The 26,935-nt window shown below is 49.2% G+C and overlaps 1 protein-coding gene across 1 annotated transcript; it reads left to right on the top strand.

The window, feature by feature from the left end:
• Window positions 1–1,002: 1,002 nt before the first annotated feature.
• H6PD (hexose-6-phosphate dehydrogenase/glucose 1-dehydrogenase) lies at window positions 1,003–7,431 on the top strand. Its single transcript, XM_074161727.1, has 4 exons — window positions 1,003–1,629; window positions 2,824–2,941; window positions 5,116–5,385; window positions 6,074–7,431. The coding sequence occupies exons 1-4, from the start codon at window positions 1,003–1,005 to the stop codon at window positions 7,429–7,431; spliced, it is 2,373 nt and encodes a 790-aa protein (XP_074017828.1).
• The last annotated feature ends 19,504 nt before the right edge of the window (window positions 7,432–26,935 follow it).

The following is a 26,935-nucleotide window of genomic DNA, read 5'->3' as shown; positions in this document are numbered from 1 at the left end:
AATGAGGACAGCACAATGGTTTATTCACTTGTTCCAGATTATCTCCCTTGACGTGTAAAGTCATTGCCGTGTTTCTAGGTATAAGAACTTAATGTGTCCTTTCTCTTAAAAACAAATTTATTTCGAATTTGAGAAACAAGAATAAATAAGACAAGCCAAGGGCCTTTTTGGTCGGGGAGACCAGCTGCTACTGGCTGCAGTGGCTTGAATGGGTACTGAGCAGAGAAGGCCAGGACGGGTGCTGACACGTGATGGAAAGTTGCAGGAGACAGAACACAAACCCCACATTGTCTCCTGGCCACATACACAACCATCATGAGGCAGCATCTGGACTGGCTCATGTCTAGACTCAGTTTTAAGGACTAAACTTCTTCCCCTCAGTTGTTTTATCAGACCATTTGTCTCCCAGTAGCTCGTTAGAACCTAGCTCAGCTCCGTTTATGAGCGTGGTGGTGCACATGAGTAATTAAAGCACAGTGTGTTAAAGAAGAGCCCGTGTCCTGGAACTGCCAGTGGTCGTGCTTGTCTCTGAGCTGCTGTGACAATATTGACATGAAGCAATGCCAAGGCAGCATAATACCATTTGAGCAAAGTCCCAAACAGGAGGTTGTTGAAAGCAGTATTTAATTTGCAGGTACATGTGTTTGTAGCCAGCTCTGAAATTTGTATTAAAATGGATTACAGTTTCACAGTCTAAAGGCATTGGCACCCCCTCATTAACTCAGCTGTGAGAGCAGCGTTTGTGCTACCGAAAGACCTTAGGCACGCGCTGTCTTCCACTTCTTGGTTTGTGTAAGAAGGCTGCTGTCTTTCCAAGAGCTCCAGTCACTACCGTGATTCATATCACGGAGGGGAGGAGAGGAGACTGTTGGGTGGAGGATTCAGGCAGAAGTCCCTGGCTTTTCAGGTACCTTGCATTGTGTTTTGCACTTACAACATTGACAGACTTTCTTTCTTAATCCTATCCTCTAGTTTTCCTGAGTCTACCTCTTCTCTCCCAAGATGCTGAAGAGAGTTCTGTGTACAGTGTTGTTCATGGGAGCCTTGCCATCACTGGCTGAGGTGTCCCAAGGCCACATCTCAGTGATCTTGCTGGGAGCCACAGGTGATTTGGCCAAGAAGTATTTGTGGCAGGGTCTATTCCAACTCTACATCGACCAAGTGAGCAGTGGCCACAGCTTCACTTTCCATGGGGCTGCTCTGACAGCTCTGGAGCCAGGGCAGAGGCTGATGTTTGATGTGCTGAAGAAGCTGTCCTGTCCCCCGGATGAATCCCCCGACAGATGTGCTGTGCTCAAGGACCAATTCCTGAAGCTGAGCCAATACCACCAGCTGAAGACTGCCGAAAACTACACTGTGCTGAACAGAGAGATCGAGACGCTGCTTCGCCAGGAGGGGCTGAAGGAGGCTGGAAGGATCTTCTACTTGTCAGTACCACCATTTGCCTACACAGAGATTGCCCGCCACATCAACAGCAGCTGCAGACCACCTCCAGGAGCCTGGCTGCGTGTGGTGCTGGAGAAACCTTTTGGCCATGACCTGGAGTCAGCCCAGCAGCTGGCTGCAGAGCTGACAAGCTTCTTCAAGGAAGAGGAGATGTACCGGGTGGACCACTACCTTGGCAAACAGGTGAGCAGCTTGCAACGCGCAGCCCCGTGCCAGGCTGAGGGACCTAGTGGCTGGGAGATTGTTGGGTGTCAGCTCTACATCTAACAAGAGGGTTGTTCCCCTCTCAAATTTAGGCAGAGCTGCTGAGTGTGCTCCCAAGCCTCCATTTGCTTATGGAGACCTGTCCTGTTATTCTTGTCCTGTCCCGTGCGGCTGTCCATCCTCTCACAGAGCAGGGATGTGCAGAGCAGAGCAGGGCTTTCTCCCCTTCGAGTGATGAGGGTCCCCTCTCCAGAGGGAAGCCAGGCCGTAGGGGTGAGCTCTGTGTGTGCATGAAGGAGAGAAGCAGAATTCATCTGATCTTTCACCAAGGTCAGAGCTTTGATTTCGCTGAATAAGCAACGCCTTTTCCCTCTCAGAGTTCTCCCATCTCATTACACACAGGCCTCTCTGCTTAGCCATGGCTTCTAGAAGCAGGTTTTTTTTAATTTGATATGATATGGAGCTGATGGGATGTTAGTTTTGCGGGATGCTTAGGGGAAGGTTTCTTCCTGCGCTGTGCTCCACTTTGGGGCATGGAGGACTGGCTGCTGCAGGATGTGTAACTGCATTGTCGCAGAGGGAATGTGTTCAAGGACACACCATCCTTGTTTTAGAGAAGGATGATGTCACATTTTGAAAGAAGCCTGTTCCAGCCATGGCACTGTGGCCAGATTTTACTCAGAAGGTTGCATGTCCAGCTGCAAGGAGAGCATCTCTACTTAGAGGGGGGATTTCTTCTCATTCTTTTTTTTTTTTTTTTTTTTTCCCTCCCAAGAAAAGGAGATGGCTTTAGTGGTGTAAGCATCTGATCTAATGTATTTCAGCAGTTTGGAACTGTACGTAAGTCCCAGGATGGTCTGACTCAGCCCTCTGTCCTTTGACAGATATGAACTGAGTGCCTTGCAGTTTGTAGTTCAGCCTTTTTCACATGAAACCTAAGAATGCCTCAGACCTTTAATGTCTGCTCCGTACAGTCATTGGAGACCCCATTGTGCATCACTGCAGGCTCTCTTCCTGATTTTCTCTTCTCTGACCCACTCTGCTCTCTGCTGTGTGGTGTGTCTGCTGGCACTCTAGAGCTGCCACATCCCCGAGCTGGGTGAGGCAGAGATGCTTTGGAAATCTGGTGAGTTTTTATTGGGTCTTTGATTTTATTTTTTTTTTCCTTCACAGGCTGTAGCCCATATCCTGCCTTTTCGAGATCAGAACCGACAGTTTCTGGATCCAATTTGGAACCGTCATCACGTGGAAAGAGTGGAGATTGTCTTGAAAGAGACTGTGGATGCTAAAGGTTGGTGAGACGAGTGTGCAGAGTGTGTGAATGAGTGAGAAGGAGAACTGGTGGGTTAATTAGTTATGCGAAAGTGGCCCTTGAGGTAGTACTGGTGCAGAAACAAAAAAGAGCTGAGAGGGACTGTCTTACACTTCCTATGCGAGGAACTGACTCACTTCCAGGTAGTGTTACTGCTTCCAAGAAAAGATTCCCACTGCAGTTCAGGCAGGGGTGGAATTCCCTACCTTTTTCTGCTGCGGAGCTTTTGGGGCATTGCACCTCGCTTTCTATCCCAAATCTTGGTAAAAGGCACTGGATTTGGAATTGAAGCAGTCTAAGGTGACTTCAGTTCACTGCCGCAATAACCTGGTTGTTGTAATAACAACCCTTTTGTATTCCTGTCCTGTTAAGCTTCCAAGCTCACACTGAATATACATTTGCACTATTCTTTGGAAGATGCTTTTGCATTTTTTGCCTGGATACTGCTGATATCAGCTAGTCGATGTCAGTCCAGGTACCTAGGTCAGTCTGTGTTTGCCTGCCTGTTTCTTTCCCTTCCTCTCTGTAGTAAGAGGGAGCATTGCAGGGAGAAAATCCAAGCCCAGAGATGCTAGCATGGGTCTCCTGCTGAAGGACACGGCTGCAATCCCTCCCTGCAATGCTGCAGCAGCCGCTCTGCAGTGCTCAGCATAAAGCACTCTGGGCTGGACTGCCACCCGCAGCACTTCTTGGGATGTCAGGCGCCCTCAGTTCTGCAACATCAGGATTGCTGCTCCACTCGCTTTACCTCCTCTTCTGTCTATCTCCCTCCCTCCCTCAGCCACCACAAACTCAATTATTGCAACTTTATCAAACTTGGAGCAATCTCTGGTTTGGCAGCCCGGACCTCATCTGGGCCTGTTTGTGGGAGAGGTATGTGCTGCAGAGAGATTTAGGGAGAAGTGTTGTCTGTGTGTAGCCCCACCTGCACCCTGCAGCCTCCCTCCTCTGAACAGCTTTGTAATTTTTCATTTGATGTCTTTTTTTTCCCCTGTGCGGCTTCACCTGGCAGCCTGGCTCCCAGCAAGTCTGCAGCATTGATTACGTTAATGAATGTGCCTTTGGATTAGAGCAAGGGAGATAAATGTATCAATCAATAGGGGAAGCCTATGGCTGTGATGTAGCCTGCAGTGTGCAGCCTGCTGCTGACGGACCACAGAAAGGCATCTGTTTGAGTCACTTTCTTTATAAGCGCATTGTCCTTCTCCCCCTGCTCCCACCTGCGTGAGAAGTTAGGCAGGGAAAGAGAAGCAAGGCTTTGTGCATGAAATCTTGTCTCTCAAGGGCATGGCTCAGCCAGAGCCTTCTGAGGACATGAAAACCAGGAGAAAAGAGGCAGCGAAGAAGGCAGTGATCATTGCCATGGCCCAGACTCAGTTGTTCTGGGGACCTGGTGTGTAGCTGTAGAGCTGCTGGGGTCCCTGCTGTGACCAGCTACCCTGTCAAAGTTTTTGGGTAAAACCGCGCGTTGTGTGGAGTCCCAGGCCCAGGTGCTGCAACCTGTGGGGCAGGAGCGTCAGGGTGAGGGTTATGCCGGGGCCATGCATCATGCTTTATCTGGGAGGTTTGAGCTGGATGTTGGTGCCGGTCACTGACTGCAGCTTCTGAAAACACAGGCAGTCCAAGAAAGCAAAGCTGCCTTCTGCTCTGTGCGCTCGGGAAGTATCAGGCAAGAGCATTACTCCTGATGGGTTCAGGACCTGTAAGCACCCAAAAGAAGGATTACATCTGGCTCTGGGGGGGGACAAGCAGTCCCATCGGAACCTTTCATCTTTATTTTAGTAGCAGAGAGACTTTGGAAGCCTCTCTGGAGGGAGAGCAAAGGCTTCGAATCAGAGAATTGTAGAATGGTTTGGGTTGAAAGCAACCTTTGAAGATCATCTTGTCCAACCCCCCTGCCATGGGCAGACATCTTTCACTAGGTCAGGTTGCTCAAAGCCCCGTCCAACCAGACCTTGAACATGTCCAGTGATGGGACATCCACAACTTCTCTGAGCTTGATAACTTCAATTTAATTGTTGGGCCAGGAGAAGAGGAGCTTGGTGCAAACCAATTAGGGCTTGTGCTCTTTGGCACATGTTATACATGCTGAGGGCAAGGCTGCAAGAAAACCGCATCAGTTTACCAGCATCTTACCTCCTCTTTGTCCTTAGGCCGCACCAGCTTCTACGAGCAGTACGGAGTCATCCGAGATGTGCTGCAGAACCACCTCACGGAGGCCCTGATGTTCCTGATCATGGAGCTCCCAGCCAATGGGAGCAGGACTGAAGAGGTTTTGCAGAGCAAGCTTCAGGCCTTCCAGTCCTTGCGGGGCCTGGAGAAGAAGAGTGCCGTGTTGGGTCAGTATCAGGCATATGCCAGCCAAGTGCAGGAGGAACTGCAGAAGGCACGAGACTACATCAGCGCAACACCAACCTTTGCAGGTGAGAGTTTGGTCTGGGCCCTGGAGAGGGCACTAGTAGTCTAGAGGTGAGGAGAGCAGGAGATTTGAGTCCTCACATGCTGGTACCAGCTCCATGACTCTGGGTCTCGCTGTTGACACAGGGATGTTTCCAGACATTCACCAGCATGTCAACTGGGAGCTGTAACAAGATAATAGTGTTGTTGTGTTAGTTAACTGATGATCCACTGAGTGGGAAGCATTGCATAAGAGATAAGTCCCATTATTCTTGATAAGATCTCAGCCTTATTTTTAGAAGTAGACTGTAAACTCCTTTGCCTTTTCCTAAAGTCGAGTTGCTCTCTGCATCCGAGGGGTAAAGTATTGGCAGTTCTCTGTGATTAGTAGACCACAAGGCCATCTCTGGCCATGCTGTGTCTTCTGAACATTGAATATTTTGTCTGGATGATATTCGTGCTCAGAAACTGGTTTCCTGCAAGATGAAAGGAGGCTAATCGAGTAGGATACCTGGAGGCTAATCGAGTAGGATACCTGGGAGGAAGCACGGGAGGGTGGCTGGAGAGCAGTTTGCCCAGTGAAGAGCTGAATGTGGAGCAAGAGACATAGTGGATGCCAAGATTTCTGGGAGTTAAGGAAGAAGAATGATGGGTGGGTGGTAGAGGTCCCTCAAATCAGGTTTAATTTGGTAGCTGAGTTCACTCTCGTTTCAGGTGTGCTGATTCACAGTGACAGCCTGCGTTGGGAAGGGGTCCCTTTCCTCCTCACCTCTGGGAAGGCTCTGGATGAACGGGTAGGTTATGTCCGTGTTCTCTTCAAGAACCGGGCCTACTGTACCCAGAGCGAGACTCTGAGGGATGCAGAGCACAGCCAATGTAAAACCAAGCAGATCATCTTCTACATTGGGCACGGTGCACTCAACACCCCCGCGGTCCTTGTGAGCAGGAACCTTTTCAGGCCTGTCATGCCAGAAGGCAGCTGGAGAGAAGCAGTGGGTCAGTCAGACCTGCACATTTTTGGACAACTGTTGTCTGATTACTATGTGTACACCCCTGTGAAAGAGAGGGATGCATATTCAGTCCTCATCTCCAACATCTACCATGCCAGGAAGGACTTCTTCATTGCCACTGAGAACCTGCTGGCCTCCTGGGGATTCTGGACACCGCTGCTGGACAGCATTTCTCAGCAGCCCCTGCGCCTCTACCCTGGGGGTGTGGAGAACCAGCACCTCTTAGACTTTGAGATGGTGAGTGGGGAAGTGGCTTTCACCCTGGCAGAGCCAGTGGAACTGCTGAACCCCAACAGGCTGATGCCAAGTGATTACAAGACGATCCAGACCAAATTTCGGCAAAGTCCCCTGGTCTCAGCGTGGTCTGAGGAGCTGATTTCCCAACTGGCTTCTGACATTGAGAAGACAGCGCACACGACTGTGGCACAGTCTGGGCAGTTCCACCTGGCCCTCTCAGGTGGCTCCAGCCCAGTGGTCCTATTCCAGCGGCTAGCGAGACACCACTATGCCTTCCCGTGGAAGCACACCCACATCTGGCTGGTAGATGAACGCTGTGTCCCTCTCACTGACACTGAGTCCAACTTCTTCAGCTTGCACAACTACCTCCTCCAGAATATCAGGGTGCCCTACTTCAACGTCCACCCCATGCCTGTCCACCTGAACCAGCGGCTCTGTGTGGAGGAGGACAGAGGCACGGAGCTGTATGCCAAGGAGATCATGGCCCTGGTGGCCAATGCCAGCTTTGACCTGGTGCTGCTGGGGATGGGCACTGATGGGCACACTGCTTCGCTCTTCCCCCAGTCTGAAAATGGTTTGGAAGGGGCTCAGACTGTGGTGCTGACTGAAAGCCCTGTCAAACCTCACCAAAGGATGACCCTTAGCCTACCCCTCATCAACAAGGCCAGGCAGGTGTTTGTCCTGGTTCTGGGGAAGGGCAAGCACGACATCACCACCCTGCTCAGCAGAGTGGGCCACCAGCCAAGGAAATGGCCTATCTCGGGTGTCAGCCCCAGCTCTGGCCAGCTGGTGTGGTATGTGGATTATGAAGCTCTGCTTGGGTGACGTCTTCCCAGCGTCCTTCCTCCCCTCTTTGCGTGGCCCTGACAGTCTGGATTTTCCTACATGATGTCCGTGTCTTTTCTGTTGCCAGAGGCAGCTTCGTCTCTGACAGACTCCTCTAACCTTTTGGGAAACCCGTGGCCTGCAGTGCCTCTGACATTTGAGCCCGGAAAAGAGCTCGGCTCAGTGTCCAGAGCTAAGTAGGAGCCAAGAGCCCAGTATTTCTGCACTTCTGGCTCTGCTGGAGGGATTCTAACTGTGACTCTGGACAAATTACCTCACCTTGAAGTGCCTTAGTTTTTCCTTGTCACGCCTTTGTGGTTCCTAGCATTTAACTACCTCGCAGGCACTACGGGAGACTTGTTAAATTAAGTACCTGCCAATTTTTTAAAATTTGTTTTTAATTCTCAGGCTAGAAGACAGTAATAACGTGTTAATCCTCTGCCCTGCTGGGTCTGGCTGGGACAGAGCTGTTGTCTCTGTAAGATGATGGTCTGGGCACACGGGTCTGTAGTCCTGTAGCCCATCGTGGTGTCAGCCAGCCACTGACTATGGCTGAGCTCTCCTGGGAGCGCACAACACCCGTTTGCTTTTGTGGCAAGTGGCCCCTAAATGCTGACGCTGATTTGTGAGCGCGCTGCAGCCCTGAGCCTTTGCAAATTGCCCGGCAGCGGAGGCTGAGTTTATAAGCAGCAATTTGCTGCTTTCCTTAAGTGGAGAGCTGATACCACGGGGGATGGAGAAGGAAGACACATCGCTTTTTAGGCCGTTAGAGTAATGGGGACAGGGTGAGGAATATGGCAGTTCACGGAGCTGTTATTTGCCTGCAGTGCAATAATTATTGAGGGAAAAACTTGGTGTTCAGAGGAGTTGCTTGTGTTTGGCTAGCAAAGACATGTTTTCTTTAACTGTCTTTTTCCGTCTCATTCTCTGAAAGGAACTTTTCCCTGTCCTCAGAATTGAAGCTTGCAGTATCATTGAGTGGCTTATAAAATTTATGCGGGAGGCAGCTTTATAAACTATCAACGTACCCATCATTACAGCACACATTAAGGTAGTTACAGTGTTTGTGGATGGTGGTGATGGGGTTTGAACTTGAGGACACTGAGTTATAAGAGGAGGAAGTTTTCTCTGTACGTATCTCCTGGGCACACGGAACTAGCAAATTGCATCTCTGTGTGGACAGGACAACGTTAAGCAGTTATAGAAATGCGTAGTGCTGTAGCTCACAGGAAAGGTTGGAGGCATCTAGTCCTACCTAGAGATCCCACTCTCATCTTCCTAATTTTTACCGTCCCAGAATGCTGCCACATACAATGTGTGTCTCTCTGCTTTCATGATATCCCCAAATGCTCCGTGATCTTCTCTGCTGCAGCGCACCAGAGTGCAGCTTTTGGTAAGGAAAACGAGACAGCACAGGATGGGACAATTTGGGCTGATGGTCCACGTGGAGACAAACTCACTCACTCCATCCTGGGGTGGCACCCGGATGGGACATGGATGTGGTACTGGCTGCCAGCAAGGAGGACTCTGCACAGGAGCAGAGGCTGCTTTTAAAGGGATTTCTTTCTCCTTCCTGTGGATGCTGGCCCTGTTTCTGCAGAGAAGTAGCTGCCTGTGGAGATGGTGGGGTCTGAGGCGACACGGGACCTGAGCGCTTGGTGGGGGCCCTGATGCTGACAGGAGGTGGCACCCCAACCCCAAGCAGCAGCAGTGGGTTGTGTGATGTTCCTTCAGCAGGGCTGGTCTGAGGCTGGGCCAGGCTTGGGCGCTCGTCGCATCCCTGGAACCTCACAAGGGAAAAATGGGACCCTCAGGAGTTGGAGCTGGGAGTCTGGTGACCCCTTAAGTACCTGAAATTTTGCAGTAAAGGCAAGGAAGGAGACTGTGCTTTAGAAAGCTGAGCTGTAGGCATTGGCTTCAGATCCTCCCCTGCACAGGGATCTGCTGAATCCTAGTGATGAAGATGCAAATCCGGGTGCAAATAGGTGCTACGGTCTGGTGGCACGTGAAGGAAGGTGGGCAGGTCTGTACAGCCTGTGCTCCCAGGTTCCTGAGTTGTTGCCTTGCAGCATAATGCAGAAATCAGAAATGTTGTCCTCTGCTAATTGCACGTACAAAAGCGCACTGAGCAAGCTCGAGAGAGCCTGTTACTCACCAGCAGTCCCCAGGCGAACAGAGCCAGGGGGAGCATAACCTGGCAGAAGCTGTGTGCAGCAGGAAGAGGCCAAATTCTCAGGGACTGGCTGTGATTTCTGGCAGACACCCTCCCCCACCTTGCAGATGGTCCAGAAAAGCTGCATTTTACACACGGTGTTTGCCTGAGCCGAGTCGCACGGACGCGCATCACTTGGCTCTTGCATGGGAAAGGGGGGGAGTTGTGGTGCTGCAGCTTTCTCAAAAGCTCAAACGCAGGAGAGACACAAGTGCCTTAACTGGTCTGATTTGACAACCTGGTTATCCACCTTTTGTGGGTGTTTGGGAATAAGTTTGCTCTCGCCCGTTTCATGGTTACGGGCTTAACTACCAGCACAAACACCAAAGGGTGAAAATAAATCACAGGGGAGGAGAGCAGCATAGAAAAGCGGGGGGAAGGTGAGCTCTGCGGGTTCCTTGCTGAAGGACCTGCTTGTCAAGTGGAAATGCTGACAGTGGGATCTGGAATAAGAGCATACACCTAGGATTTAACTGGAATAACTCTCTTGGTAGATGAGTGCTAGCAAACACTGGTTCCAAAATATACCACCGTGGCTGAAACAGCTGTGCAGAGGAAGATGTTTTAGGTCTGGTGTGTCCATAAATTCAAACAGTTTTTGTTTTTAAACAAAAATAGCCATCTTCACTTCATTCCACTTCTTTTGTATTCGGTGTGAGGGAACAAGCTTTAATGAAAAATTGATCTATGTGAGAGTAAACATATTGTTATAGATGACAGAATTTATTACTACTTTACAGATGACTGTGGCATTGGTGTTTTCTTATTTCTGCACACTTCCTTGTTAATACTTGGCTGGCACCTTTTGAAATAAACACTGGTTTAGAGAGGTTTATTTGCACTTTTAAAGAAGCATGTGGTTTTTTCCCAGAGAGCTGCCGTTCTTTGCAGCTGAAAATAGGGTTCATTTGTGAAGCCTGATGGGTCACCCCAAAATTCATCCTAGATTTTAGTAAAATGCAGTAAAAGCTGGCACAAGTTTTTCTCGGTGGACAGAGCTGTCTGAGTTGCTTGGGGTTTTTTTAGAACTGTATTTTCTTTTTACACAGACAATTCCTGTTAAACACTTCAATACTCAGCATTTGCCAAATGAAAAACAAGTATTTTTAGATATATAAAATTTGTGACTGGCAAGAGAGGGACTGTGGATGGGAAGAAGGGTTAAACGAGCAGCAAATCTGATGGGGAAGAATGATAGAAATCCACTGGGCTATAAGCCAGGGGAGCAGTGCTATTTTTATTTTGTGAAAGCTATTAATAGGAAGTGTGCACCTTCTCGAGAGCTTGTATTAACCTTTCTTTGCAAAAGCAACTCCATGGAATAACTTCTTACAGTCTGTTTCTGCCATAAGTGATTATTGATACTAATTTAATTATTTTTTTAAATGGCAAGCGCATTCCTAAAATTCAATGGTACGATTATTCATGTTTTACAAAATACTAAAACTGGAATTCATTTTTCACTTCAGCTTTTATAAAACAAGTTGTAAAAATCTTATTTTTCCCATGAGTAAAGTTTTGTGATTCATGTTGTGTAATGAATAGAGAATTATATTTGTAAAAAATAAATAGTTTTTAACAGAAGTGTCTTTTAATTCCTTTCGAAGATGGTGGTCATTCTGTTATTTTTTTCCCCGTCTTCTTGGTGAGTGAAGTTTTAACGTCCTAGTTGTACAAAGAGGACAATGTTGAATTTTCTGTAGTATGAAACCAGGAGTCTTAAATGTTCACTCTGACTCTCTTTTTGGGTGTGTCATCCAAACAAGGCCAGGACTTTTCAAAACAGAGGAACAGCCAAAGCCCTTTTAAGGTGAGAAGATGGAATCACCCCGTACTACGCAGGGTCCTGCAACCGCCAGGCTTTAGGAAAGTCTCCACAAATCCACATTTACTCCCTGAGTTGCATTTCCATAGATACTATCACCATAGTACGGAGTTGCTTAATAACATAGACTTCATAGAGCTGCTTTTTTAACTGTTACCTGCTCAAGATCTGTGAGCTGGGATTATGCAGTTGAGCTTCGGGAACGTGCCGTGCTGTGATTCTGGCTAGGAAGGCAGTGTGGAGTCCCAGCCTCCGGTTTAGCTCATCCCCGAGTGTTCCTGTCCTGAAGCAGCCACCTCCTCGGTGACAAGAAAGTCTCGCCTGGCACCTCCATCACACAGAAAGTAAAGGCGCAGTGTGCCCTGGAAAGGGGAGGAGGAGAAGCACACTAATTTCATCCCCTTGCCCCAGGATATGCCTTAATTTTCCTGGCAAGAGGAGGATTCAAGTCAGGTGTTTTCTTGCTGTCATCTTGCCGATTCACAAATACTGGTTCCCCTGAAAGGGCACCGTCATTCACAGACTCTGCTGGGTTTTCAGAGGATTCCCTGGGCTGCTAATCTAGCAGAGCATTTCTGTAGTACCAAGTCCAAATCCCTCTCCAGTGCTCCCTTGGGTGTCCAGGCACATTGCTGTGGCGTGGGTATGATACTTCATGATGCTGGTGGTGATGCTGAATTATCAAAGTGACCCATACAGATGGGTGTGCAAGTGAGGAGAGGTAACAGTCGTGTCATAGGCCTGGGATGGTATTTTCCCCTCCAGGTCACAAGTGTTTCAATTCTAGTTTAGAGAGGGGTTTGTTCTAGTTTAGAGAAGATTTTGTTCTAGTTTAGAGGCCATTGCACATCACTGAAGAGAGATACTCCAAGCAGTTACAGGATTAGGGAATCCTCCCCAAACACGGGCAGCAGAGGCAGTGGTGGTAAAAGCAGGAGAATTTTCCGTGTCTTAATGATTTTCAAATCAAATTTTTTTGGTGCTGTGCTCGACTTCTCCTTTGGCTACAGCTCAGGGCAATCCTTAGTAGGATTTGTTCCTCTGGATGCACTGCCTGCCTTAGTAGGGATTTGGTTTATTGCCTTCCTTTCCCCAAACAAATGACTGAAAATGTGGCTGTTGCTTAAAAAGGGGCAAAAAGAGACATGGAGGGGAGAGAGTGAGAAACAGTGCATTTTAGGGGCCAGAGCGATGCCGAAACAAGCTGCCTTGGGAGACGTCTGTGGGTAGTGTGCATCGATCCAGTTCATCCCAGCTGCTCCCCCTGCAGAGAGCTGGCGTGAGGTCCTGTAGCAATGCAGCACCAGGTTCTCTCCTGCAGGCACCACTGCAGACCCTGCCAGGCCCGTGCCCTCCAGCTGCTCCCTGCGGCGGGACGTGTTGGCTCTCCTTTGACAGATTGCTCTACGGAGAGGAATTTCCCGCAGAAACTATGTCCTGGTGGCGCTATGACCAGACATCGCCTCATTTTTTCCTTAAACAGGGCTCCCTTTTTGTAGGCATCTCCTTATCCACAAAACAAGCTGGGTCTTGTGTGGATGATGTTTGGCTCCGAGCAGCGTTGCTGATGCTGAAATGAGACCCACGCACAGACAAAAACTGTTAGGCAGGTTCTTTTCTGTAGGTCCCAGCCTATTTTTAACAGGATTCAGGGTTGTCTTTTTTTTCATGCTTTGCTTTTCTTAGGTGGGCATGTTTCACGGGCTGGCACAGTACTCTGTGTGTCTGAAGATTTGGGGAGGGTCCTCCCTGCTATCAGCAGATAAGATGGGGGAGCAGAATGGAAGCTCAAATATATGTCTCCGGCTGAGCTGGGGGGGGTTGGAGCTGCAGCAGGTACCAAGTTTAGCTTATTTCCCGACACGAAGAAGGGAAATCTGGGGTCGGATGCTAGGGAAGAGGGCAGCCTGCATTCAGGGAGAGGGAGGAAACAGGAGGAAGAGAGCGAGTACTCTGTGCTGGCCTGAGGCACACATATCCTATTTGGGAATGTGCTTGTGGAATAGACCTGATTGAGCCTGAACAGCTTAATTTGGGAAAAGCAAAAAGTCCTCAGCAAAAGGGAAGGAAAAAACATGGGTGACTAGGATTCATCTGGCTGCATGGATCCTGCATCATCCCACAGCTCTCTAGAGAGCCAGTTTGGTAGCGATAACAGCATCACAGTAGGATTGCTTCAGGGCGGGAGAAGTCAGGACTCCTTCTTTGTGTTCCCAGCCCCATGGGAATCGCCGGTCCGTGGTTAGCAGGAGAGAGCTGAAGGGGCAGGACTCTGCCACTGACTCACTGCGGGCGACTCACGTTGCTTGCCTGAGTTCCCCTTTCCTCTTGCTATGCAGCAATAGAAAATCAGCTGCCTCATGGGGATATGAAATGTTTGGAAGAGGCCGGAGGAAGGCTGCTGGTGGAACGGAGAGCTTTATCCTACAGTGTTGTGTGTATCGAGTCATGTTTGTCAAACTGTATCAGCCAAAGTACTTGCCGGGAACAGCAGCATTCAAAATCTTTTCAGCACAAAGCCAGGGCTTGTTCTTATGGCTATTATCTGCTGCAAGCAGATGCTGCCCGGCATCTCCTTTTCCAACAGCAGTATTCTAACATGAGCAAACCGACAAACAAACCACCCACATGCTGCATTGCTTTCACTTGCAGAGGGACATCGCTTAGGTGTCTGTAGCTGTAAAGGTGTTTTGGAGGCAAGCACGCCAGCAGCAGAGGGTGCTGCTTCCTCATGCTGCAAGAGCTGCAGCAACCACTTTTCCCAGCCCTGTCCTACAAAGGGAGCTTTTCTTAGAGGCACAGACCAACACAGCCAGGCCTCTGACACCAAGGCTTTTGCTGCTGTCCCTTGAGCCACACACAGGGCAGAGATGAGCCGGGATCTCCTGTGGCACAGTGAGCTCTCTGGGCAGCCTGCTCTCCCGGGAGCTACTCCACAGCTGCTGTTCCTGTATTATCCTGGTTGCTACCATTTTCCATTCATGGTCCCCCATCAAAAAGGCAAGGAACTAATTTTTCTGCTTCCCCACTCCCAATGGCTTCTCATGTACAGACTGCAACCATGTGCTTAGTCCCCTTCACACAGGCTTGCGACATACAGTGCAATAAGCAAGAGGAGTGTTATAACACGTCCTTTTTTACTGCAGACATTTGTGTGAGCCAGTAAAGTCACTGTGATTTTAAGGGGGTGCTCCCGGCATGTGCTCTCATTTAGAAGTAGCCATGTCTGTAGTGCACGTACCTCGGAGGTAACTGGGCAGCCAGCTGGTACGGGTTGCTGCAAATAGAATTGGGAGTTTGTAGAGTGTCTTCTGCATCCAAGTGCTCCAGAGTTACATATATCCCATCCTTTAAGGCAGGCCACTTCACAACCAGTGCCCTATGCTGAAGTGGAAAGGCAAAGGAGCAGTGACAGGAGACATCACAGCAAGCCCCTGCTTTCCAGGTGAAGGTAAAGCAAAATAACCGGATGCCACTTTGTTTCTGATAAAGAGTTTCATTTCATTCCAAAGCCTCGTTTATTTGTGTTGCATTGCGCAAAGTGTTGTGTTGACTGTGCTGAGATCTGAATTCACAAGAAGAGACTAACTAAAAGAAAGAAGACTAGGGTTTTTTTTCCTGCAAAGGGCCCCTTGGGGATGCCTCTTTTTTTTTTTTCCTCCATCCCACTCTCTTTGACTCCCTTTTCCACCACATTGAGCCATCTTCCAGCTGAGGAGGGCTTGTTGATTGTCCTCTAAGCAGGCTTGGCAGGATTTCTACCTCATGAGGCTGCTGTTTTAACAGTCTCTTTCTCTGTTCTGCGGCACACTGGGTTACTCTAGCTTTGTTGCTGTACATTACAGACACTCATTGTTCACTATCTGTTGCATTGTCTCCCTTAATTCCCACAGGCAGAGCCTGCATGCAGCACGTACATGTTTCCGGGCAGAGTGTTTACTCTCTCTCTCTCCCCCCCTCTCCCCAGGGCATAGAAAGCTGCGTGTTTTCTGCCTGCCTGTCTTTATACACACAGACACACACACCCCCGCTCAAATGCAAAAGCAAAAGGATCCCTGTTTTTTGCTACTGCTGCCAGGTTAGTATCAGTCAGGCATAAAGCACATCCACAAAGTTTCTACCAGCCTGAGAGCCTGTTCTTTTAAGAAGGATTTAGATGCTTAACTTCAGAAATTCAAAAGGGACCCATTTTTTAGAAGGGGAGCGCTCATCCACTTCCAGACCCCATATAATGTACAATACTGAATGCTGACCACAAAAAAGGAGGCGTGCTAAGTCATCCCCCCTCCCACCTCCCTTTTAATAATCTTAGCATAAATTCACAAGGATGAGAGCTGGAAAAGCCTCTCTTCTAATCCAGGCTCCATCCCCAGTTAGTTTTCCAAACAGGCTTAGAGGGATTCCGCTGCAGGCCATAAACACTGGCGTATGTCAGCCACCCCCCTCCACCACTGTTTGCACTGTTGTTTGAGATGTAGACAGTATTCAAAGCAAGTGATTGAAGATCAGCAATTCCTGCTTCTTAAGGAAGCAAGAAAGTCAAATATTAAGGAAATAAAAGGAGACAAGATTCCGTAGGAGCTGTGATCTCATCTGGCGAGAAGCCACCACAAAGCTGAAAAGTTCTGCTTCAGCACTTGTCACGTCTGGTTTCCTCCAACTTCCCTGCTGCTCTTCTACCTCCTCCACCCCATCTCTCCCTCTCACTGTAAAGAACAGGGATCTCTGTTAGGGCAGGAAAACCTTGCACACCTGGAACTAGCGCACAGGAAAGTGCAAGCCTGTGAGTAGCCCTCAGACGGAGCAGCTCGTATCTGGCAATGGGAATGTGCTGCAAGGTGCTCAGGAGAGATAACGGGTCCCAGTGCTGGCCAGTGCTGGGATGCAGGTAACAGGCTGTGGTGGACTTAGCAGAACGGCTGAATTCGTGGGCAGACTGAAGCCTGCTGAGTTTCCTGTACAGTTCTCAGACATCATTCATAGCTTTCTTGGACTCAGTGATGACATGTCTCTGCTGCTGCAGAAGGTGCTCATGCTGTGCTGGCCATTTAATAGACCCTGGGGAGCTATGGCTAGGCAGGCCAAGGAGAACCTGCTTTTGAGCCTCCACAAGTGAGATGCTGGGCTTCCCCCAGGACCCTGGCCCTGGCCATTGCTGTTACCCCCCGGGTCATGGCAGGGGGGCAGGAAAAGGTCTCAGGGTAAGAGAGAAATTCCACATCTCTAGGCATCAAGAGCTACTGTCAGCCAACTAATTAACCGCTGCTTCCCCTCTGCCTTCCCACATAATGAATCCATCCTAGACTTTGTCCCACTCCCACCAGTCAGTTTCTCATGTTACAGCAATTTCCCACCTTGGCAGTAATGAAACAAAGCATTTAAAGGAGGTGTACTTTAGTAGGTGTAGTAGATTGATTTACTGTAAAGAAGAATCTGGTCCACAGAGCTCCAATTCTAAGCAGTTTTGGAGTTGAGAAGCTCAACATGAGCCGGCAGTGCGCACTGGCAGCCCAGAAATCCAACCACATCCTGGGCTGCATCAGGAGAAGTGTGGCCAGCAGGTCACGGGAGGTGATTCTACCCCTCTACTCTGCGCTCGTGAGACCCCACCTGGAATACTGTGTCCAGCTTTGGAGTCCTCAACACAGGAAGGACATGGACCTGTCGGAACGGGTCCAGCGGAGGGCCACGAAGATGATCAGAGGGATGGAGCACCTCCCCTACGAAGACAGGCTGAGAGAGCTGGGGTTGTGCAGCCTGGAGAAGAGAAGGCTCCGGGGAGACCTCATAGCAGCCTTCCAATATCTGAAGGGAGCCTACAGGAGAGCCGGAGAGGGACTCTTTGTCAGGAAGTGTAGTGACAGGACAAGGGGTAACGGTTTTAAATTGGAAGAGGGGAGATTTAGATTAGATATTAGGAGGAAATTCTTTACTGTGAGGGTGGTGAAGCACTGGAACAGGTTGCCCAGGGAAGTTGTGGATGCCCCATCCCTGGAAGTGTTTAAGGCCAGGATGGATGGAGCTTTGAGCAACCTGCTCTAGTGGGAGGTGTCCCTGCCCAGGGCAGGGGGGTTGGAACCAGATGATCTTTAAGGTCCCTTCCAACTCTAATCATTCTATGATTCTATGATTCTAGACAACGCTTCAGTTTGTCTTGCTCTCCAGCTAACGTATGCCTGGCACATTCCTCTAACACCTTTGGCATTGGCAGGAGAGACAGGAGTGGATCTTCTGAACAGTGCAGATCAGCTGGGAAAACTCTCCACAAAGTTGGATTCACATACAAGCTGGAAGTGTGCCGACAGAAAACACAGGAGGCAGTTTGCAGTGTCAGAATCCTTCCTCAGCTCTCTCAGGGCAGTATCTACAGGGTCTCTGGGCGACTACGGGCCCCCAAGGTCTGGCTAACTGTCCAAGAGCTGAACAGTAACCTGCAGAAAAAGCTTAAAGGGGGAGATTTTCACAACACACTTGGGGGACTATTGCTGAAGATCTCCTGCTGAAAATAGTGGGGAAAATAAACAGGAGCGGGAGTGGGTCGGAGCAGGAGTAGGTCAAAGCAAAGTAGCTTTGAAAAACCTACCTAAATATGTATCTATTTAACATAAACCTTCTCCTATTTCTATTTTTCAGGGTGTGAAAGAACATATTTGTGCTGTATCCCTGGTGTCTCTGGCCATCCAGAGTAATAAATTTCATCTAATGTGAATGTGTTTTTTAATGAACCGCAATGGCTGGCATAGAGCAACTCTTCCCCAAGGACTTCAAAATATGCTTAACAAATTAGTGCCTCGGTCCTGCAAAGATATGAATGCACATATGGACAACTTCACACGCGTGCCCTGTCCCATGCAGTTCAACAGAATTTCTTTCCCTGCATTGGCTGAAGTCCTCTTTCAGGATTTTTTTGACTGTGTGACCTGAAAGGGGTAAGGAGAAGGGGAGCATTCAGCAGGTCGGCTACTCCACCGTGGTCTTCACATTACACTCATTTTTTCTGACTTCTTCTGACAGTTCAGTGGGTTCAGCACTGGACCCTGCCCATTATAAGCCACTGAATGTCCTGCTGTGACCACCCCACGGAAGGAATAACCTCGCAGTGGGGAGCCTACGGCCCGTGGGGACCAGGCAGTTTCATTTCAGCCCTTCTGCAGCTGCAGGATTTTTTTCCTTGTAAGCACTGGTTTGACTAAGTTGTACATTAATGCATGGCCCATGAAACGTGACAAAAAGCCTGTTCGGCTCTCAGCAGAGTATACCTCCTTCCACCAGCCTCCCCGGAGATCCAGCACATCTATACACCCAGGAATCACCTTCCTCACCACCCACCTCCCCGCTCCCTAAGAGAAGCACAGCCAGGAGAAAAACGGCTGAGTATCCCGCCTAATTAAAAGGTAAGTAAGGAGAATGCACTTGCACATTTATGGTTGAACCTAGTTCGAATTAAGGCCCTGTGCTGGAAATGAAGTTCAGCCAAGATGAAAGCAAAGTCCTCTGGAATTGGGGACATAAAAATGAGGACACACAAATTAACCCTCCTCGTTTCTTCACATGTGCCCCGAGACCATTAGTGATGAGAACTGGTCAAGGCCCAGTGTTAATGTCCAACCCCACAGAACAATAACTGCGGCAGCACGCAGGGGCATTCGTTCCATACTGACTCAGATGGCAGCCTGCCACCTCCTGAATCACTCATACCACTTCCTGCAGCTCTTAGGTGGTCCTTGGAGGTATCCCATGCAATACGGCTTGCCTAATTTATGACAATCCACTGGCTTATAGCTCCAAGCAGTATTGCTACAAACAGACTCTTTTTGTCTGGGAATACTGCAAAATGAATCATGTCAATGAGACAGTACTGGGTCAAATTTGTCCAGAAAGTTGCTATTTGGAAAAAAAAAAAAAAAAAAAAAAAAAAAGACGACTGAAATGAACAGAATTGTATTTCCCTGATTTATTTCGGTAAACAAGTTTTAAAAAAGTAAACGCATGTTCCCTGTGTGAGTGTTTGCAATGCAAATATTGCAACACCGTGCCAACGCACAAGGACCCTGAGGATGCAGTTCATTAAAAAGACGGCCCACAAAGGCATAAACAGCGCGACGCCTGAAACCCGCCGCTATTTTCAGCCATTCTTAGAGCAAGCAGGGCAGCGAAGACTTAAAACAAGCCCGATTTCACCCAGAAACACCGCCGGCCCTTGGGGGTTTCTCTTCGCCGGGGCGGGAGGCGGCTCTGCCGGGGACGGGGACCGGGGGACGGAGCCCGACGCTGCCCTTCCTCCCCTCGGTCCCCGCCGCCGGCTGCGCCTCCAGGCCCGGCGGTCCGGGGCCGCCCCCCGGCCGCTCCCCGCCCCGCTCCCCGCCCCGGGGCTGCCCGCGGCGGGGCGGGGCGGGGCGGCAGCGGGGCCCGGGCGGAGCGGGCCGCGCCCCGGGCCAGGCCGGGGGCGGAGCGGGGCCGCCGCCGGGCGCTATTTGGGCCATGTGACGGGCCGGGCCCCGCTTGCCGCGCCTGGCGCCGGGAGGAGCTGGGGCGCTGCGGCTCCGGCCTCCCCGCCGCGGCGGAGGAGAGGGCGGGCGCTGGGCTCGGCGGCCCCGGGAGCAGCCTCCGGCGGGGCCCGGCCCGGCCGCTGCCATGGTCCGCGAACGGTAGGAGCCGGGCGGGGGCGGGCGCGGGGCGAGGCGGGTGCCCGCGGGCCCGAGCGGCTCCGCGGCGGCCCTTCCCCGGGGCGGCGGCGACCGGCCCCGGCTCCCCGCCTCGGGCGCTGGGTACCGCGGTCTCCGCCGCCCTCCTTCCCTCCCTTCCTCCGCGGTTCCCAGCGGGCGCGAAGCGGGTTTCCCCCTCCCGGCCCCGCAAGCTGCCCGGAATCGGTGCCAGCTTCAGAAACAGCCGCAAGCGCCAGGCCGGGGTGAGGCCAAGCTCGGAGGCGCTCGCAAAGCCCCGGGTCGCCCGGGCACCCTCCCACGTTGGCCGTGGCACGGAAGGGGCCGCGTCCCTGGGGAGCGTGGGTGCCGGTGGGGCGCGTTGCCAGCGGCTGGGGGCTAAGGGGATACCCCGGGGCCCGAAGGGTTCCCGGTGTTCGGAAGGCTCCGGGAGCTGCGGTTGGGATGCCGTGAGATGGGCGGCTGCCAGGGGCCAGCTGGCGTAGCTGCCTGTGGATGTGAAAAGCAAACACTGATAATGTCAGTTCAGAGATCTTCAACTCGTTAAGGAAGCCGGGGTGTTTGTTCAGTGTCTGTGGTTACGGTGGTGGTCTCTGGGGCGCACCTCATAAGGTCTAATTAATACATCTTGTTTTTTGTGACATAAACTTATGCTAATGCAATGGGAACTTAAATAATCCTGTATCTGAGGTACCCAGACTGTTGTTATGAGAAGAGATGAATCTCGCTGGAGCCTTGTGCTGAAATACACCATTTGTTCTCCCTATTACCTGGCTGAGAAGTGGGTGGTCAGAGTCTTTCTTAGTCATGCCTAGATTAAATGATCCCTACTTGAGGCACTGCTGCAGGCGTGATAATTGCTTGTACTTAAAAGTCGTTGGTCAAGTATTTTCTTGTAATGTTAAACGTGTGGTAACCTTCCTTCTAATAGCGGTATCTCTAGTTCAGTAAAGAGCTGTCTTAAAATTCCTTTCCCGTCCCAGCAACATTGTGTTGTGGAGGCAGCTGCAGTGCTCTCAAGGTGGTGTAATGGCATCGATGCAACTGGGTGGCACGTGTTTATGTATCCTAGTGAAAAATTGGTCCCTAAGCAAAATATGTCAAACCAAAAGGGCCAAAACCACGTGACTGACTTAAATGTGTGAATATTACTCTGATTTCGATGGAGGGGGTCAAAGTGGCTACCCCAGCCTATGAGGAAGGATGTTTCTGTGGTAAGTTAATGAGGGACCTACTGGGATTGTGATGGAGCCCTGCTACTGTTTATAACGTGAACAGTGATGCTGAGAAACACTTAAGGGGCTTGTGGAGGAGCGTCCTCCCTAACCAACCAGTGGCTACTGCTCCTGTCTCCTCCCTGCTCTGTCAGTGTCCCTGGCCACTGGCCCTGGCAGCATGCTCAGTAGTTGTGATGATGGATGTGTAATGGGCAATTTATTCTTCTCCCCCCTTGAAGACAAGGGGTGGACCTCAGCAGTGTATTCCTCTGGGGGGCACGGTACATCAGCAGCAGGCTTCTGCAGCCTCCTCCTCTGCTTCAGAGGTTACTGAAGTGCATTATAATGTGGCTGGAGTTTGTTTGTAAACTTAACATTAGATACTTCTGAAATGTGGGTTTGTGTTCCAGGAACTGGCTGGCTGAAATGTGCTGCATTTGTGTGGAGTCACTTCACTGCTGCTTGATGCTCAATGTGGAAAAAGTCCTTCTGCTTGTTCCTCTCCTCTGGTTTTTTTTTTGTTTTTTTTTTTTTCTTTTTTTTCCCCCCTGATCCCCTATATTTCCTTTCCTCAGAAAAAGTGACAGCAGTCTGCAAGGGAGGCTTGTCTTGTCAAGTCTGTCTTGCGAGGGCTAATTAAGAATTCATGAAGTTACTGGAATTAAAAATCCATAGCAAGTGAGCCAGTCGTTTGTGCCAGGCTTTGTGAACGAGTCCAGCCCATGCTGACAGTTTATCTTCCAAGTCGCGATGTAGTTTTTGAAGACTATAAGATCTGGAAGGGGGTGTGCTCTGTGGATGTCTGAGGTTTGTGTCTCAGTCAAATTTTGTGGCTTGTGCCACTGAATACACTGGAATTGGGAGCTGCTAGGCTGGCTCTGATAGGGCAATGCAAGCTGTGCTTATAGTTTTGGGCTGTAGTACACATGTACTGACTGAGTCTGGAGTCACTGAGGACTTGTGTTGACCGGGGGAGTGAGGGTTAACTGGTGTTGGCAGGGGGTATCAATGAGATGACCTCAGCTGGGATGTGCTTATCTTCATGCCTTGTGGAAGGAGGCTTGTACATGTATTAATTAGTGGGGTGATGTAGCATTATAGCAGTGGAGAAACAGCTTACTAGCCGTGCGTGGATTATACTCACAAGCTCTGTTTTGGTATGAATTTTCCTAACTTTGACTCTACCAAAGGCTGGTGTATGTGGCTGGCTGTGAAATTGCTGCCCTGCTCCTTTATGCCTGCAGGAGTGTGATGTGACGGAGCAAGTGAAGTTGCTGGTACAAGATGGAAGTTAGACACTAGTTGCTTCCAGACAAAGCTGTGTAATACCTGCAGAATAAAAATGAGTAAATGTCTGAGAACCACAATTACCAAACTGCAGGCACTGGACTCTTTTGCTGGTGGTCATTGCAGAGTGGGTTGATGTCGAGGTGTTGACTCACTTCCAGTTAATATACTGCTCTGAGCAACAAAAAAATCTTCCATGTGAGTAAGTGCTACAGCTGCCACTGCTTCAATAAATAAGTTTGGGAGAAGTGGGGTGGGATGACTGCAGTTGTCTTTAGCAAAGATGGGATACGTGCTAGAGGAGATGGCCAAACACAGTGTCCTGAGTGTGAGAACCTAGCTTAGAAGTACCACTTTCCAAGCATATGGTGGGGAAAAACTGCCACTGTTAACTGTCCTTCCCCAGGGACTACTAAAGCAATGTCACCTCTTTAAAAGAAGCGGGGAAGGGATTGTTCATAGATTTCCTTTTAACTCTGTACATCTCTACCCTCGTAGGTAATGGTTTGGAAGATCGTAGGCTAAAGTAAATTAGTTTGCACTGATCAGGAAATTATCTTCCAGGTCATCATCCTTTAGGTGAAGTAGTATCAAGCCTAAAAAGATTATATAATGGTTCTGTCTTGGAAAGATCTAGCGGTCTTATTGGGCAACTGAGTATGACAGGGGACTGAAGGAAACTCACTCTTGTACATGGCAGGATGCTTTTCTGGAGGAATTACAGCAAGTTGTAGAAATTAAATATAATGTTTAAATGTAGTGCTGACTGAGATGCAGCCTTGTCTTACACATGGGATGAGAGAAGGGCAAACCAAGTTGTCTGAAGGATATGAGCGTGCTACTGGAAACCAGGATGTCTGGTTTGGTGCATATCACTGGGAGAACTGGTGTTCTTGTACGTCTGCTTCTGTTTGTCTCACAGCTGAGAGGTCAAGAAGAAAGTTGTCTACCACTTCCACCAAAGGACAGACTGGAACGCTTAGCTTCTGCTGTGTCTCTGCACAAACAGCTTCACATAAATGTCACAAGGAAGAAGTTTGAGAGCTAGACAGTCCTAGTTATTTTCCCTGACAAACTTGTGACTCTGTAGTAAACACTCAAACACATGTCTTGACAGTGTTGTTAAGTATCTGTTTGTTTGGTGATTCTTCCCTGACTTAGTTGCAGGAATTGACATTCCTGGTGGCAGTGAAATCCTCCTCCTGTGCAGAGATTGGAATAACTGACCAAGTACCAAAGTGCTAACAAATCCTTGTGTCTTCCTAGGCAAGGCTTGACTTCCCTCCTTTGCAGTCAGTCCAGCTGGACGCTTCTCCTTGAAATATGAACATTCATTCATGTCAACCAAAATGTCTGTTGCAAATGCATCCTATTATGGGGGATTTAAAAGCCAGCAACTTTCCAATAGTGACTTCTCAGCTAGTCACTAGACAACCTGTCTCCATGTGCCTGAAACAGGGGTTGCAGTGGGGTCTTGAAACAAACCTGAGCTCTGGAATCAGGCTGTACTAGTGTGGGTTTGATCCTGAACAGGCTCGGGAGTTAGTGATGCTCCAGAGGTGCCCATCTGCAAACACTGTGTGATGGAGTGTTTTTTATACAGAGAATGTGTTTTAGTGTTCATTCTGGCTGTTAATTGGGTACAGGAGCTGCCGCCTTCTGTAGCTGTGGGGTGGCATAAGTTGCCTTGACTCTGTGTGGCATTTAAGGGAAGGAAATACAGGAGACTTTCCCTAGTAAAATAGATTTAGTGTGAGCTGGATGCTATATTGAGGTCCACTCCCAGCATGTGAAGGCAGTGAGTAAGGGTACTGACAGAACAGTCAGATGAAGCATGAATAATGTCCCGCTGTTGAGCGGAAATTGAGTAAAACTTAAACTGTCCCAGCCCAATGGACTGCCTGGGTGCTGTACCTGTACCTCTGTGGAGAGTACAGATGGAAGAACCATTTCTCAGCATGTTAACTATATGTTTGAGCTCGGGACCTCGACCACTGGGGTGAGCAGATGCACGTACTCATTAGTAAGATGGGTGCTTGGTGCTGTCTCATGACTTCTAGGGACAGTTCTCTGTCACATGTTGTCATGCCTGGGGTTGGGCTTAAGGTCCCCAGTTTTCCAGGCCAGCTGGTGCTTGTGGCAATGTGACAGTATCCTCTGTGCCCCAGGGACTGTGGCTTAGAGGGATGAGTGTAGGGCTGCAAGCCAGGGACAGCTGTGGGCTAATCCTTTCTATATATCTGACTCAATGTATGGCTTTGCTTCAGTCACTCAACATTTTGCTTTAGGGTTTTTAAAAAGGGAGAAAATAAAGCTAATGCTTTTCTTGTCTGATCATCTTTGGCAGGGATGGATAGTGATATCAGGTTTTATTTAATGGGCTCTACCCTGTAGCTCATTGAAGCAGTTGGACTAGAAAAGACTTGGGATACAGGGGTTTCTGGAAAAGGTCGGAAACGGCTCTTCTGTCCATCTTGTGGAGGTGCCACAGCCAGGAGTGGGGGACTTAGCATGCCATCGACTTCCTAGTGGTTTTTTTGATGTGGTAGATGTCTTGCCATCCTCCCTTCTGGTTTTATGTGTTGTGCTTAAGCAGCATTGAAGGATTTCTGGGTTAACATCTTGTCCTCATCTTAATAGAGAAACAGCGACCTGCCCTTGCCTTATCTGCTTTCTTTAACCCTGGAGAGTTTTCTCCACTAACATTTTCTTGTCTTACGGCTCTGCTAGCTCTAGAGCATGAGAAGACAGACTCCAAACTGGAGCAGCACTGCTACTGTATAACACCAAGGCTTTTAACCTGCAAAACTTTCCCTGGGAGGAGACAGCTTTTTACTACTCCTTAAAAAAAAAAAAATTAAACCAAAAAAACATCTACCTGATTTCAAAGTGAGAGCAGCAACTTCTGACTTGAGAGCTTTGGGGCAGAAGGTGGCAATATTTAAATGGAGTTACCAAACATGGGCTTTTTCTTTGAGCCTGGGAGGAGAATTTGATGAAGCCTGTAAGTCAGAGCAGCTGTGTAGATGTTAGTTTCAAACTGCTTTCTTTGGATAGCTGGTATGTTATCAAGTCAGGAATCTGTCCTGAGGAGATCCCAGATGGGGCCTTGACACCATAAATGTACAAAGGCACTCGGTTGCACAAAAATTGCAGAAACAACTTAGTTCTAAAGAACGTGAGCCACAGATGGTAAACAGCCAAGAAAAGCAAGCAAGGGGTAAGGCCAAGCTGTTCTCTACATGAGAAGGCTACATTGGTCTCAGATGTTTAGAAAAATCTTAGTTTAAACTTTTAAGAACTTCACTGTGGATAACTTCTGGTTTGAATGGCCTTTTGGAAGCGAAACTCTACATTAAGTAGAGACATGAAAACTGCCTGGATTCCAGCTACAGCGTTTGGAGGCTTGAAGGAAGCTCTGGAGTTTGCAGAAGTGCAGTTCTCACTTAGATGCCCTAACCCCTTGTCATATGGTGCTTCAGGATCCCTGGTCTGTAGTAGTGTAGCCTAATGAGCTGTGCTGCAGGGAAAGAAGCGTTTCTTCTCAGTGAGAAGAGAATAATGGCCCTTGAAATGCTTTCAAACAGTCGTCTTTGGTCTGTACTATGGAGGAATTGGGACACTGGGTATGTGGAATGGATGGGGTTGGTGCTGTGTTGTCAGCAGTTCTACATGTGGCCTATCTCTTTAATAGACAGTCTCCCCATGCTATTCAAAGGCTAAACTGGTCATGGTCTTGAACTTGGACAATGAGGGAGGGATTGCTTTGTTCCATACTAATCCCACAGAACTAGTCCACGTGGAACTTGAGGTTTCAAGTGGTACCCATGTAAAGAAATACCTAAACCTTTGTGGACCAGCTGGTAAGGGGTAAGCTGAACTGGGAGAATTAGTGTTTATGCCCTAGTTCCTATGAACTGTTGAACAGCTGCAGAAGAAACCTGTTGGTGCCTCTGCTGAAAAGAGGTTTGGGGCCTGTGAGAATCCAGAAAGTACCTGGCTTGACTCCTGTGGGCAGGAAATGCAGCTGGTTGGACTTTCCATTCTGGGGTTATATGATAGGCCTGAGCTGCTGCAGACTGGGCTGTGGTGTTACCCTGCAGCTTGCTCTCAAGGTTCTGCACTACTGGCTTGAACGCTTGGCTTCCTTGCCTGATGTCCCACACAGTTTAACTACTAATGTTCTGGGGTTTTCCATGTGGCATGTTGTGTACTTCCAGCTGGAACAAAATGGAGCTAGGGGTGGGAGTGAATCTATCTAATGAACATGTTTCATTGTGAGCTTTCCTGGAGTGTGTTG

The sequence above is a fragment of the Numenius arquata genome, chromosome 20 (assembly GCF_964106895.1).
Source record: "Numenius arquata chromosome 20, bNumArq3.hap1.1, whole genome shotgun sequence".
Classification (NCBI taxonomy): Eukaryota; Metazoa; Chordata; class Aves; order Charadriiformes; family Scolopacidae; genus Numenius; species Numenius arquata.
Note: the sequence above shows the minus strand (reverse complement) of the source record. Positions and strands in the feature narration are given on the sequence as shown.

What these genes read in the sequence shown, in the direction of transcription:
- H6PD (XM_074161727.1), top strand. Translation starts at nt 1,003, where the DNA reads ATGCTGAAGAGAGTTCTGTGTACAGTGTTGTTCATGGGAGCCTTGCCA. An exon ending in AGAGACTGTGGATGCTAAAG is followed by an intron (nt 2,942 to 5,115) that starts GTTGGTGAGACG and finishes CTTTGTCCTTAG; the next exon opens with GCCGCACCAGCTTCTACGAG. An exon ending in CGCAACACCAACCTTTGCAG is followed by an intron (nt 5,386 to 6,073) that starts GTGAGAGTTTGG and finishes CTCTCGTTTCAG; the next exon opens with GTGTGCTGATTCACAGTGAC.